Raw genomic sequence first — 15,251 nt, forward strand, 5'->3', positions numbered from 1 at the left:
ATTTGGTCATTAAACTAATCGAAAGTTTTCATTTAAGTTATTGAGCTATCCATAAGTTTTTATTTAAGTCTATTAATTTTTTTTAAAGTTTTACCAACGAACTCCAAGTGACAATTCGAATATCAGTAAGGTGGGTCAGTATCCATCAATAAGTAGAAGAACATACCTTAGATCTAAGTTGACTTGACGGTCAATGTCGGAAATTGAAAAGAATTATGTTTGAATTTTAGTTTGCAAGTTCGTGACGTCCAAAGTTGTTTTATAAAAAAAATAAACTATAAAAGAGAAAAACTTTCGGTTAGTGAAATTAGTGCAAATCTAATTATTAATTTTATTTGTAATGTTGACTCAAATTTCAATAAGAACTAATGAAAACATGTAATCACTATTCCAAATCAAATACAATTATTAATTATATTCCTCTTTAAAACATTAAATTAAAATAAATAATAACATCTATAAAATAAGTATTATATTTTAAAATTATGAATTATTGGTGCATGTAAGAAATCTACTATAAATAATTTAAACAATAAAAGAAATGTGATGTCGGCATCGGTTAGATTATAAATTTTTCTAATAACAGTAAGTTTAAGAATATTTTTTTAATAAATAAACATATAGCACTTTGAATAATAAAAAGTTACCGAAACAGAGAAAAGTAAAATGAAGCAAGGCAGAGGTGGTAGATAAGAATGAACAAACAGGCATGTCGGCAAAACAGCCCAAATGTAGATTTTTAGGACAAAATAGCTGACATAACACGAAAATCGACATCATAGAGAAAATTCCATGGTGGCATCACAACGGACAAAAGTGGAACTTGTTTTAATGGCTTTCTTATCCTTTTAAATACGGGTCATATCAAAATCATCTTCTTCTATATAAGGTCCTTTTTGGAGTGATGCAATTGTAAGTAGGCATTGTTGTCTGTTTTAACGAATATGGGTATGAAGACTCCCATGATAAACTCAGCAGCCGAGAAAATTGCCTACAACCAAGACCTTCTCACTCAAATCCTCCTCAGATTACCCACCAAATCTCTCATCAAATTCAAGTCCGTTTCAAAGCTATGGCAGTTCATCATTTCGGACCCTGACTTCTGTCTATCCCACACCCGCCATCACCACCGCAATGGATTCCTCTCCCCCACCGCTCTTCTCCTCAAAGGTGACCGTTTCAGCCCTCCCTCCGAGTTCTCCATTGTCCCTCTCAAGCATTACAGTAAAGTCCCTTTCTTTCATTACATCCCTGACTCTCATGTCAAGATTCTTCAATCTTGCAATGGGTTGCTCCTTTGTGAATCCTATAGACAAAGTTACTTGATTTGCAATCCCACTACGAAAAAATTCAGGAGGATATATTGTCCGAGTAACTCAGCTTATAATTTCATTTCTAAATGCTTTGTTAGTTTCGCTTTTGATCCTTTAACATCACCTGATTACAGGATTATTTGCATCTGGGAAAGTTATAGGGAGCCTTGTAAGTTTAATCTGGACTTATATTCATCAAAAACTGGTTCATGGGATTTATGTATAGTCAGTTTTGAGGTAGATGAGGATGAGCAGGAAATAGAGCTGAATAATGGGGTTTTCTGTAATGGGAGGATACATTGGTGTGGATATGGAGAGGAATCCTTGTATTTTGATGTGGAGAAGGAATGTTTAGAAACAATGCCGATGGCGTTACCGAGCCGAATGGATGCGCCTGAGACATGTCGATATTTCTCGGAGTCGAGAGGAGTTTTGTATGTTGCAGTGACGTATTGTATGTCAGTTTGTTTAGAATTCGATGTATTTGAAATGGCGAGAGACTATTCTGAATGGAATTGGAAGAAACGGGTGAATGTGGGTGATGCGGTGAAAGCTTTCCCTGAGTTAGAATTAGGATGTATTGAGTACTATCCCGGATTCTCGGGTGTGTGTATTATTGGATCCGAGAAACAAGAAGAGCCAATGGTAGTGGTTTGGGCAGATGGTAAAATAATTAGCTTTGATTTCAGACAAGGGGCATGGAAAATGCTATATGATCTGGGACCAGGTATCAAAATTGGGTCCCTATATTTAGGGGAGGATGATCATTTGCATTATGAACTATTTCATGCTTATCAATACTTCGAGAATCTCTCTTGTTTATGATGGATATCTTTACTTCTGCTGACACAGATCTTCCCCACCCACCCTAATGTCGGTAAGTAACCCAAACTCTTTTAAGCTTGAGCTGCATTACATGCAAATTATTTTTATTTAGTTGAGCCTGTAATTTGTAAATTTTAAGGAATTAAAGGACATTCAAGTCTACTGTTCGAATTTACCTCGCATAAAACATTGGTTAATTAACAAGCAAAAAGACAATAGTTTTTTGTTGGAACTTCATCTTCACTAACGCTTTAATGTTATGATCTCGTATGATTATATTTACTAGAGCATGTACGAATGTCCTCGGTTATTTTCATTTAAGTCTTGGGGCAAGATACTGATGAGCCATTAGCTCGGGCTCTTAATTTTTCAATATCACTACCCAAGATACATTCAAATGACACATTATTGCATATGTCATTCCCACCACTTGAGTCATAGGCCTAACCAATTAAATGATTTCACATCATTTTCTTTTCTACAAGTTTTTATTATAATATTATTGAAGATGTTAAAAATTGAACGTCGATAATGGCAATGTAGAAAGATTGCAAAGAAAAAGAAAGAAAAATAGAACGCACAAATTTTACGTGGAAACCCTTTCGAGAAAAAATCACAGGTAGAGGAGAATAAATTTCATTAATGTCGAATTCGAATGATACAAGAGGAGTTTCGACTACATCTATTTATAAGTTGAAAAAACCTAATTCTAATCAATGTCAAATATATTTTGCTAATAAATGCTAAATATATTATACTAATAAATACTAAATCTTCTAGAAAGAAAATATATTTTGTTTAACTTGACTTGCAAGCAATCTCTTAGAATTTGGGTTATACAACTCTAACAATCTCCACAATGACATGAATTCTCAACGAACAAGTTCTCCGCCTCTTCCGCGAAACCCCTTAAGGGTATTCTTCAACAATAAACACCAACTAAGTCCAAACAATGCTCTAACTTGGTTATAGGAAGTGACTTAGTCATCATATCTACAGGATTATCATGAGTACTAACTTTCCTCCAATTTTCTTGATTTGCATCTATATCTTCAACTACATTTAAAGCATAAGCAACTAGATCAGCCTTGGCGTACCTCTTTAGAGGTTTAATTTCTCTTTTAGGTTTGTTTTTGGTAATAAAATATTGTGGTGAAGAAGCAACTCTACTCTAAGTTTCTGTACTAACATGAGAAGTAGACTCTATTGTAGATTTTGGATCAGTCTATAGCTCCACCTGCTTCATATGTGTGCTTGGACTTTGCTGGTGTTTATTGGAAGAGTCTTTTAATATATAAATTAGGTAGCATAGCAGTTTCATAAAAAATAATATCTCTGTTAATCACAACTTTTCCATTTTGAGGATACCATAACTTATATCCTTTAACATCAACCTTATAACCAAGAAAAACACATTTAATTAATCTAGGTTCCAATTTCTCATCATCAACATGAGCATACACAGGACACCCCAAAAATCTTCAAATTAGAATAATCAACAAGATTACCAGACCATACCTCTTGTAGAGTCTTTTTTCAAAGGCAATGGATGGGGATCGATTAATAAAAAAAATGCAGTAGTATACATCAAACCTTTTCCATGATTGTTATATTCTTTCGTTCTACAACGCCGTTTTGTTGTGGAGTATGACGAACTGTCAAGTGTCTCATGATCCCTTCTGATTTGCACAATTCATTAAACTCATCATAATAGAATTCCAAGTCATTATCTGTGCGAAGGTGTTTTATCTGTTTTCCTGTCTGTTTCTCGATCATAGTTTTCAAGCCTTAAATGTGGAAAACACATTACTTTTTTGCTTTAGGAAGAATGCCCAAACCTTTCTAGAAAAATTATCAATGATCGTCAGCATATAATTAGCGCCACCCTTCGAAGGCACTTTAGTTGGTCCCTAAAGATTAGAATGTATATAATCCAGAGTTCCCTTCGTGTTATGGATTCCTCTGGTAAATTGAACTCTCCTTTGCTTCCCAAAACCGTAGTGCTCATAGAACTTTAGTTTGCTAATGCATTGTCCATCAAGAAGTCCTCTTTTGTTCAATTCTTCCATACCATTCTCACTCACATGCCCTAGACGCATATGCCAAAGTCTAGTAACATCATCATCTGACAATGAAGAGGAAGCGACGGTTGCATCACCAGTAACAGTTGAACCTTGCAAAACATATAACTTGGTAGTATTTCTTTGCACTTTCATCGCAACGAGGGAACCCTTGCTAATATTCAGAACCCCACTTTCAACTATGTACTTGTGCCTTTTTGAATCAAAAGTACTCAACAAAATCAAATTCCTCTTCAGTTTTGGCACATATCGTACGCTACTAAGTGTTTTGACGACTCCATTGAACATCTTAATTTTGATTGTGTCAATACATGCGATTTTACATGAAGTATTATTTCTTATCAAAATAACACCTTCAGGCACTATTTCATATGTTATAAACCAATCTCGATTGGGACTCATATGGAAGGTGAAACTAGAATCAAGGATCCACTTATCGCTCACTTTAGGGTTATTGGCAAAAGCAACTAAGAGTTTATCATCACTGTAGTCTTTTACAACATCAATTTCCTTGAATTGTTTTGATTGTTTTCCTTTTTGATTCGTCACCTCCCTTTTGATCTTATTCTGCAACTTATAGCACTCAGAATTAATGCGTCTTTTCTTCTTGTAAAAGTTACAGGTTTTACCTTTGCTTGAAGATCTCGATCTACCTTTAAATTTACCACCATTTTGATCTTGTGACCTCCCACGATTATCATCAATATTTTGTCATTGTTTCCCGTGAACAATAAGATCCTCTCCCTGAGAGTCAGATCTAGACATAAAATGCTTTTATCTTGTCATATAGTGTTAAGGAAGCATAGGCTTCAATAATTGTGGAAGATTCGAGGCTATACAAAATTGTATCTCTAAAGGTTGAATAAGACATGGGCAACGAACAAATTAGAATTAACCCTAAATCTTCTTTATCATATTAAACCTACATGGCCTCTAGGTTTGAGAGAATTTCTTTAAACACAGTTAAGTGTTCATGCACAGGCGCAACTTCCTCCAAACGATGAGAATAAAGGCGTTTCTTCACATGCAACTTGCTAGTTAAGGTTTTTGACATGCATAACTATTGCAGCTTTTCCCATAATGCATCGATGGTTTACTCCTTCATCACGCCCTGTAGAATTTCACTCGACAGATATAGAAGTAATTGTGTTAAAGCCTTTCGATTTTTACGCTTATTCTCTTCCTCCGTCAATGTCGAAGGCATCTTATCTACCCTTAGTAGGATATCCTCTAAATCCATCTACACAAGAACTGTCTGTATTTTTATCTGCTACAATGAGAATCTGGTGCTGTGATCCAACAACAGAATATCATACTTCATTGTCATCATTACTGTGTTCGAAATAAGTAACTCAAAAAAGTTATGATACCAACTTGTTAAAAACTGAACATCAATAATGGCAATGTAGAAAGATTGAAAAGAAAAAGAAAGAAAAATAGAACATAGATTTTAAGTGGAAACCCTTTCAGGAAAAAACCATGGGTAGAGGAGAAGAAAAATTCACTAATGTCGAATTCAAATGATATAAAAAGAGTTTTGACTACATCTATTTATAGGTTAAAAGAATCATTTTAATTAATGTCAAATATATTATGCAAATAAATGCTAAATATATTATACTAATAAATACTAAATCTTCTAGAAAGAAAATATATTTTGTTTAACTTAACTTGAAAGCAATCTCTTAGAATTTGGGTCACACAACTCTGATAAAAAATATTTTAAAAATATTGAATTGATTTCCCAAAGAAGGTTTTTTTATGAAATCCTAACACTCAAAACTATTAATGTCCCTTATAATTCTTGCATTGTCAAGTTTTTGAGTTTAAGATTTCTAGAAAGGTACAAAGTCTTGACCTCAACCACAAGTCTGTCTAAATTAATTCTATGTATCTATATTTAATTTCGATGAATAGGAATTTTCAAGCTATAATTAACACTTATTTTAATTAAATTTTAACCATTCAAAACAGCATAACCTTAATAAATGTGAATTAATAAGGTGTTAACTTCCTCTTAGATTTTTACTGTGTTATAAATACCTCCCTCCACTCATGTTTTTCTTTCCTCGCAGCCAAATATATACTCCCATGTGTGTTGATTTCTCAACCTTTAAACCTAAAAAAAAAATATTTATCCTTAAACACAATCATATTGCTTTACATATCACAAACACGGTAATTTGTTTAACTTATTAAATTTAGTATTTATTTATTGTTATTATTAAATTTTAGTATTAAAATGTATATATTGTGATTATTGATTTTATGTTTGTTTGTTTTTTTATTAGCAAGTGGAATACACATTTCAAAATTGATGAAATGTAAAATTTGCGATACTGAAGGAGGATAACATTGATCAAGAACTGAATTAAGGTAGCTAGTAGCTAAATCAACTCAATTTCAAATGTAGTTATTGATGCTTGCAACTATGGTGGAAAGGTGGAGACCGGATAACCTTGTCTTCCACATTTCCAACGATGAAGCAATCATTTTTGAAGATGTTGCCTTAGCCACGAGCCTTCCAATTGGAGTAGTTGCAATGGGTTGGTCTTCAATTGATCTTGAAGATGTAATGATGAGGTTATTTAAAAATTATGTGATGAATGAGGATGATATAAACGAGGATCAAGTGAAGTTCACCTAGTAAATTGATAAGCTGCTGGCATACTATGTGACCTATGATAAGTTCGGTAAATATGTTAAAGCATATATATTGTACATCATCAACAGATGCTAATGTTAGATAAGTTTGGCAATCTCTGTCACTACATGTGTTTGCCATTATTTAAAGACATTAGTCTTATCTCTAAAGAAAGTAGGGATTTATGCTATTGTCATTCTTGTACCAGGTGCTTACAAGGGTGACTAACCATTTGGAATAAAAAATAAAAGATTGTTGTATTGTAACATCCCTTGTTGACCCAAACGTCGAGTTCAATGTGACACCCCCAATTCGACAAGTAGACTGATGAACGATGGTGTTACTAAAAGACAGTGAAAACATCATACAATATCACAACAAAGGTGTTTTGCTCATGAAGTCATTTAATATATAATAGCGAACAAGTTTTAAAATTTCGTTTGGGGGATTAATGGTTAATATGGCATGTACCCAAGGCAAAAATATAAGTATATGCCAAACATACATAACATAAAAGTTTAAATTTTTAGCAAAGTGCCAATAACAACCAACTTATACAAAATACTGTATAAAGGTACAACCCGAATTCACTTTATACAAAGTTTAAACAAAGAGGCTAAAACTATGAGCCACACCGATATACGCATGTTAAAAATTAAGCAAATGAATGGCTAACAATTGAGTAAGCAATCTGGCTGAATCCCTTCAAAGAATCCGCAACCACCCTAAAAGACCTGAAATAGGGATAAAGGAAACTAGGTAAGTTAAAAAAGAACCTAGTGAGTTCCCTAAATAAACAATAACTACCCTTAGGAGGAATAAACCACTATCATGTGGATGCACTTCGCAACTAAGTATAGCTCCCTGGTGGATACTAACTGTACCTAAACACAATTCACAAGCTAACTCGGTTTCTGACTAAGTTTATGCATTGGCAGATGCTATCCACATCTAAGTACAATTGCAAGTAAGTATAGTTTACTATCATTTATTAATAAATTCAAGTACAATTTACATGTGGTATGTTTACAGACAGTTATACACCCTTTCTTATGCTAGCTTTGGCTCCTTTCAACACTCTAAAGAGCTAGTGTTCCATTTTCACTATATTGCTCCATAGAGCCAGTGTTCCATCCAAACCTCCACAAATCCTCCTTGTTAATTTGAACACATACATGTTCCCCCGCAAAGTCGGGGTCATTCACTAATTTTGGCTTGCATTCACATGCCCTACTGGAGGCAAAACGTATAACATATCATATTCTCCATTTGCTCTTCCCATTACATTACATTTCAATATACCTCCATTACCCCCTTTTCCACCTTTTCGAATACTGAGCTTGTGCACCAAGGAAGGAGTGTCCATTTCAATTATTCATACATATTTATTTAGGTTTCGTTTTTATAGTCTGATTAACACAAGAATGCACTTGTAATTTCTAATATAATGCTAACTTTGCCTAGACGAACAACATAAATTTTAAGCTAGTTCATTATTTATCAAAAGCAAAAGTGGAAAGAACTCACCAGAAACTCCTAGGAAAGCTTTATCTACTTAACGAGTTATTTCCCCTTCTCACTATGGCCTTCTCTCGCTTCTTTAGCTAAATACAATCAAACATTTCTAATAAATATAGAAACAACTGAGACTATTACATAAAAATAAGAATCGACAACATGCAACAATTTAATAAGAAGAAAGTTTCCTTCCAAAACTTCCAGTGAAAACGTATATATATATATATATATATATATATAACTTCAACCATTCTTACATTTCCTAATATTTAAACTAAAAAAGGACTTGAGAAATTTCCAGTAATTGGCTTGACAGGAAATTTCTAAACAAGTTATAAACGCAAGTTCCTCCTTCAATCAACGAAAAGCATTTCTGATTTTCTTTGGAGATAACAAAGAAGAACTAAGGAAAGGAAAAGTAAAGGCTTTCCTCTTTTATACCTCTATTTAAATATAAGATTAAGTTCTTTCCACTCTAAACAATATCCTTAATCACATCACATATATACACGATTCCATTAATTAAGCATAGCCATCGAAACTCTCCAAGTGTAATACATAGTGACACATTCCTTTTCTAAGATTAGACACGTAACAGGTATGTGTCCCACTTACTGCGGATTAATAATCAAAGGATTAAATTTGCAACAAAAAAACTCACCACTAGCATGTTTTCGCGGAACATAGTGAAACGGTTCGCTAGAGAGTGCACCAAAATGAAACCAGTCTAATTTCGGTAATTAGACGAGCTCTTATAAAAAAATCCTACTAAAATCACTTGATCAACCATCCAAAATACAAATTCCAAAATTTGGGGTGTGATAACTCTCCCACCCTAAAAGAAAATTTCGTCCCTGAAATTTCTTACCTACAAAGAGGTGAGGGTATTACTCTTTCATAGCTCCTTCTCTTTCCCATGTAGCCTCCTCCACTTTATGATTTATCCATAGGAATTTTACCGAAGGAATCTTTTTATTTCTAAGCTCCTTCACTTCTCTATCCAATATGCAAATAGGTTCTTCTTTGTATGATAGGTTTGGCTCCACTTCTAAAGTTTCTATTTGCACCACGTGATCTGTATCCAAATGATACCTTCTTAACATGGATACATGGAAGACATTATGAATCTTAAAAAATTTTGGCAGTAGTGCTAATCAATAGGCTATTGGTCTTTACACGGTCTAGGATTTTATAAGGTCTAATGAACCTCGAACTAAGCTTGTCCTTTAAGCCAAAAAGGAATGATCTTTTTCCAAGGTGAGACCTTATGAAATACTTTGTCACCGGCTTTGAAGGTACCATCCTTTCTTTTTCGATCAGCATAAGCCTTTTGGCAATCTTAAACAACCTTCATATAGTTGCAAATAACTAAAACTTGTTCCTCTACATTGCGAACCAAATTAGATCCAACAAGTTTTCTTTCACTAAGTTATATCTAACAGATTGAAGATCTGCACTTTCTTCCATATAAGGCCTCAAAAGGAGACATGTCGAGGCTGGAGTGGTAACTATTGTTGTAGGCGAACTCTGCCAAGGCAAATACCTTTCCCAGTTAACTTCAAAATCAATCACGCAACTCCGAAGCATGCCTTCTAAAACTTGTATCGTTGTTTCAGACTAACCAACAGTTTGCGAATGGAAAGTCGTGCTGAACCGAAGGTTAGTCCATAGAGATTCTTGTAACTGCCTCCAAAACCTTGATGTAAAACTTAGGTCTCAATCTAATACACTGGATGAAGGAATGCCATGCAAGCGGACTATTTTCGAGATGTAAATCTCTGCAAGCTTGTCCAAAGAGTAGTTAGTGTGAAGAACTACAAAGTGGGCTATTAGTCTATTGACAATTACCCAAACTGAATTCTTTTTCGAGATACTAAGGGGTAGACCCGAAACAAAATCCAAAAAAATCTTATCCCACTTCTACTCTAGAATCTTCAACGGATATAGCGCCCTTGAAAGAACTTGATGCTCCGCCTTAAACCTTTGTCAGGTTAAACATCTCATTATGAATTTCGATATTTTCTTTTTCATCCCGACACCAAAATAAGCTCTTTAAATCGCGATATATCTTAACACTCCTCGAGTGAAGTGAGAAAATTTATTTCTTTAAATGGGTAAACAGTTTGAAACATCCTGAAACTTTAACTAACTTTAACTACAAATCCTTGGCACTGTGTTACCTTTAAAAATAAAATATTTCCACTAAAAGAAAGAATTGAAAAATACTAGAAAAAAGAAAAAAAATCAGAAAATATTCTTTTTGTTGAATTTTGTGTTGAAACTTTTCAAATCTATTTGTTATAATTTGAGTAGGCTCTAGATTAAATTTTATGATTTTAGCAAATCGAGAACACCTTGAAAACAATATTCAAGTTAATTTCCAATTTTTCAATTTCTACAGAGTAGTTGCGATTTTTTTTTATGCTAACCTTATGTTTTTCGTTTGTTTTAGCTTATTTTTGTTCCAGTTCATATTATAACAATTTCTTGTTTCTTATTAGGTTCTATTAGTTTTTTTATTTCTCGCACAATAAAACAAGATGTGGAAATCATAAATAAAAATGAACAAGTTGCAAAGTACGAAGTGTGACAATAGATATGTATATGTCTAATTAAGATTGGATCTAGAGAGAGTTTGGTACTTAAGCAGTCAAATTGATTCACCTTCTCTTTTCTAGAATGCTACCTAGTGTATAGTATTTATTCACTTCTAACAATGAGGACATTTTTCATCTTAAGTAGGGGGGACCAAAAAATTGAAATTATTTCCTCTCAGAATAAACTTTTCTTTTAATTATGGTAAGGATATATTTTGTTCAAAAATTTAAAATTTTGTTAAGTATGGTAAACTTCACTATGAATAAAGTTCTATTATTTCAATAATTGTGATGTTAGCTGAATTATAACATAAATGTACACTTAATAAAGTATCTAAATCATATCATAAAATTTTTAGTTCCTTAGGAAAGTTAGGCATGCATGAAAGTTTAAGTCTCTAGAATTAACTTAGTAATTTCCTGAGGCGAAATCCTAGGAAGAATGAATGTTGAAAATTATTTAGGCAAACTTTTGTTTGGACCTTTTGAGCCATTCAAGCCAACCTTGATGAATTTTTATCCCCTGAAACCCAACTTTAAGACTATATGGCCTAATTTTATTTGAACATTTACAATTTTTAGCCATCACTTTTCTCTTAATTATCTTTAAATTGTTACAAATACTAGACTCAGTACTATTCAGAATATTCTTTGAAAATAAGTTTGGGGGATTTGAAAAGAAAAATCAAATGCTCAAAAAAAAGCATATGTACTCGAAAGAAATAGATGTACAAAAGAGCATGTAAAAGCAAAATGAGTTGGTGTATTGAAGGTAATTATTCCGAAGGTCTGATGCAAGCTGAGTCTAGGGTGTTTTAGCCTAAATTTATCTATCTTTTACCTACCCCTAGCCTAGCCATGTTACAACCTATTTTAAAGACCTGTTGATTCAAGTTTCTGTGCTACCTACATTAATGGAGAGAATTTGCTATGTTCAACATATGATGACATAAATTAACTTAATGATTGCAGCATAATCTTAAATAAGGGAATAAAATCAAATTGGTAGGAATTTAACATGTATTTATTGAGAAAACATTTAATCTATTTTTGCTATCATAATAATAACTGAGATTAATTTGAACGATATGTATACTTAAGTAGCATAAATCTCAAAATTTTTGTTCGTAAGCATAAGCATAGTAAATTCATAACTGTGAGAAAGAATGTTTACTGAAGGAATTTTTTTTTCAAAGGTGTTTCCAAGAAGTTCTTTTCAACTTGTGCATTGCTCAGGACGAGCAATGAATTAAGTTTGGGAGTGTGGAAACACGAAAATATATATATTTTCATGCCTTTTTTAACTAAAATGCATGCAGTTTCGTAGTAATTCTTATCGAAAAATATAATATAATTATAAAATAATTAAATTGCACTAAAATTATTAAAATTTTGAATTTTAATTAATTTTATAATAAATTTTCATAAATTTTGATTTATTTTCAACATATTTGCACAAAGAGTGAAAATTGGCTCGACAGGCACTACTAAAGGCGCAAAATCGGGAAGCGATTTTTAAAGCAACGAGGCAAATTAATTTTTCAGCCTAAGATGGTCCAAATGATGAATATTCATACATAATATAATTAATTTTAATTATATCCAATTTATTTTGCGTTAAAAAATTATTATTAATTATATTATGAAAGGACGCCCAGTTGTGCTAAATCGAAAGACTGATCCGACTGAGCAAATGGGCTACCCAAAACCATCCAACATGCTGACCCAATCAGCTCAAGATATTTCATTTATTGACTTTCATTTCATCCCTTAAAGTTTCCTTGAAACCGCATTCAAATCCCTCCATTTTCTATGCTTTTAAAGATTCACCCCAAGCTAAATTTAGCAAGTTTGAAATATTCAAACTTTCCAGATGTGTGGCCGGCCAAGGGGGTATATGGCTGTTGATTTTTTGCTATTTTTAGCATCCAATCTCACCTATAAATACCCCTTTCACCTATTCATTTTAACACGCCTTTCATTCCACACATCTCTCTCCTTTCACTCACTTTCTCTCTTCCAAACCTTCTTTTGTTTTCCATTTTTTTCTTGTCCCTTCCTTGCCTATTTCACTCTTGAAAAATAGCCCTTTAACCACCTTGGGTAGCATCATTCAAGTTCTTGTAGAAGTCTCAGTTCATCAGAAACGAGCGGAGAAAACTAGTCAGGCTTTAGAGAAACACGGGATTTGATTCTAGTTTCCTATCCTTTAACTTTTCTTGTTGTTGTTATGAAAATGTCTATGAATATTTGTTATGTTTTTATTCTAAATTTAATTAACATGGCTTAAATTTAACTCGTTTTAGGTTGATTTCATTTCGTTCACTTTAGTTATTAAAATCATGTTTGTGTTGTTATAAGTCTTGGTAAATTGTTTGATTAAGTAAAACCAATTAGGTTATACTTGCATTACAATTGTGAGGTACCTAATGAATTAATTATTAATCGTATTGAAATTGCAATTAATTGACACAATACTTAATCGATTGCATGTTTAATCTTCTAAGGTAGCTAAGGGTTAAATTAGCGACGATATTAAAGCGATACATTAGCCTTTCATAACTTGCAAGATTATTGTGAATAAACTATTTTAATGTAGGAAAACATTGTTACTTCACTTAATCTTTTACTTGCTTATTAAAATTGATTAAGTTTTTGAATTAACATAGTAATATGTTCAAGAGATTAGTTAATTTTGCAACTCTGTATGCGCTTATAGTTAACAAATTACTAAGTTCTTGTGAATTTATTCATAACAACATGAACATTATTTTGGTAATATTGAGTTAAGAAATGTAATTAATCTAACACAATTATGTCATCTTGATTAAAATCATCTTTTGAAATCATGCATTGGAATATTTATTTTTATTTTTATTTTATTTTACTAGTTAAATTTTAGTTTTTAATCACTTTTTCAAAATGAAAATATTTTTAATCACCAAAGTGTTTGGATTTCATTTCATAAATAATTTTCTTAAGCAGTCCATGTGGGTACGATAACTCGACATTTCCTTGTCACTGTATTACTTGTTGCGATTATGTACTCTTACACATTTCCATCATTCCAAACTCTCATTCCATCTTTAACACCTCTAACCCGTATCCGTCGCTAGAATAGGGTTACGGAGCATTACCATATATTACATTTCAAAACAATAAAAAATTTAAAGCATTTACTTTATAACATCAATCATGGCAAATTCCATTAATAATATACATATTGTCCCTAAAACGAGCCCTCGAGGCCCTAAAAACACAATAGAAACAAATCGGGATTAAATCGAAAACATATAAATTTTTTTGAAAAAAGGTGAAATTTTTTAAAACTACAGGGGTCACACGGCTGTGTCGCCTGGCTGTGTGTCACACACGACTGAGGCACACACCCGTGTCTCTGGTTGTGTGGATGAAAAATAGGTCATTTCCAAGCCATTTTTCTCACCCTTTCATGCACATACCTACAATCAATTTTCCACATATAAACAAGCCTTCAAGTTGCACTTAAAACATGCATAACCAAGCTAAATTAATAAGGCATATATTCATATAACCAATATGCCCAAAGGGCACCTCAATCACAACAACTAACATGTACTTTATAGATGCATAATTTAGGCACAAAACAACTAACTTGTAATCAATTTCATGCCAACATTTATCTCCATGTTCACATATTATAGTCACACTTATTACACCAATTTGGCCATTCAATGTTCATTAACAAGAATTAGCACAAATAGCCATAAATTTCAACTACATTACCTATACCAAATAACCACATTCAAGCATATCAAAGGACAACTCATAACATATATTTTTAACTACCATTCTATCTTCCATCAATCAAGCACCATAAGCCATGATATCAACCAGTATAAGTCCACACACACATATATATATATATATATATATATATTCCAAATACAACAAAAATTCCATCATAAGGCCACATACATATATCAACATATCCACCATTTCAATCATTCAAAAAAAACATAATTACGAGCCAAAACAAAATGGCTAAAGCATCAACCAAAACACCTATACATGCCATTATAACCAAAACCTAGAAACACCAAAATCTACTGATTTAGCCAATGGATAGTGTGATATAACTCCAACAAGCTTCCAACCCGAACGAGCTTTCGATTCACTATAAAACATGGAAAGATAATACAGAGTAGGCATAAATGCTTAGTAAGTTCGTATAATGTAAAACTCAACTTACCACTTTAATACATAACATTTAAATATATCATGGCATAATCCA

General features: G+C 32.7%; 2 protein-coding genes across 3 annotated transcripts; one reads left to right on the top strand and one right to left on the bottom strand.

Annotated features, from left to right (window-relative positions):
* Positions 1-895: 895 nt before the first annotated feature.
* LOC105784454 (F-box protein At5g07610) lies at positions 896-7,131 on the top strand. 2 transcript variants are annotated; one of them, XM_052626134.1, is made up of 2 exons: positions 896-2,190; positions 6,511-7,131. In XM_052626134.1, exon 1 carries the CDS (start codon positions 945-947, stop codon positions 2,136-2,138), a length of 1,194 nt encoding a protein of 397 aa, XP_052482094.1. In that variant the 5' UTR covers positions 896-944; the 3' UTR covers positions 2,139-2,190; positions 6,511-7,131. The 2 variants fall into 2 exon arrangements, with proteins under 2 accessions (XP_052482094.1, XP_052482095.1); XM_052626135.1 differs by having other exon boundaries at positions 6,633-7,131.
* On the bottom strand, positions 4,049-4,507 carry LOC128036166 (uncharacterized mitochondrial protein AtMg00300-like). Its single transcript, XM_052627059.1, has one exon. The coding sequence runs from the start codon at positions 4,505-4,507 to the stop codon at positions 4,049-4,051; it is 459 nt and encodes a 152-aa protein (XP_052483019.1).
* Positions 7,132-15,251: the final 8,120 nt, after the last annotated feature.

The sequence above is a fragment of the Gossypium raimondii genome, chromosome 13, assembly GCF_025698545.1.
Source record: "Gossypium raimondii isolate GPD5lz chromosome 13, ASM2569854v1, whole genome shotgun sequence".
In the NCBI taxonomy this organism is placed as follows: domain Eukaryota; kingdom Viridiplantae; phylum Streptophyta; class Magnoliopsida; order Malvales; family Malvaceae; genus Gossypium; species Gossypium raimondii.

What these genes read in the sequence shown, in the direction of transcription:
- LOC105784454 (XM_052626134.1), top strand. Translation starts at nt 945, where the DNA reads ATGGGTATGAAGACTCCCATGATAAACTCAGCAGCCGAGAAAATTGCC.
- LOC128036166 (XM_052627059.1), bottom strand. Translation starts at nt 4,507, where the DNA reads ATGTTCAATGGAGTCGTCAAAACACTTAGTAGCGTACGATATGTGCCA.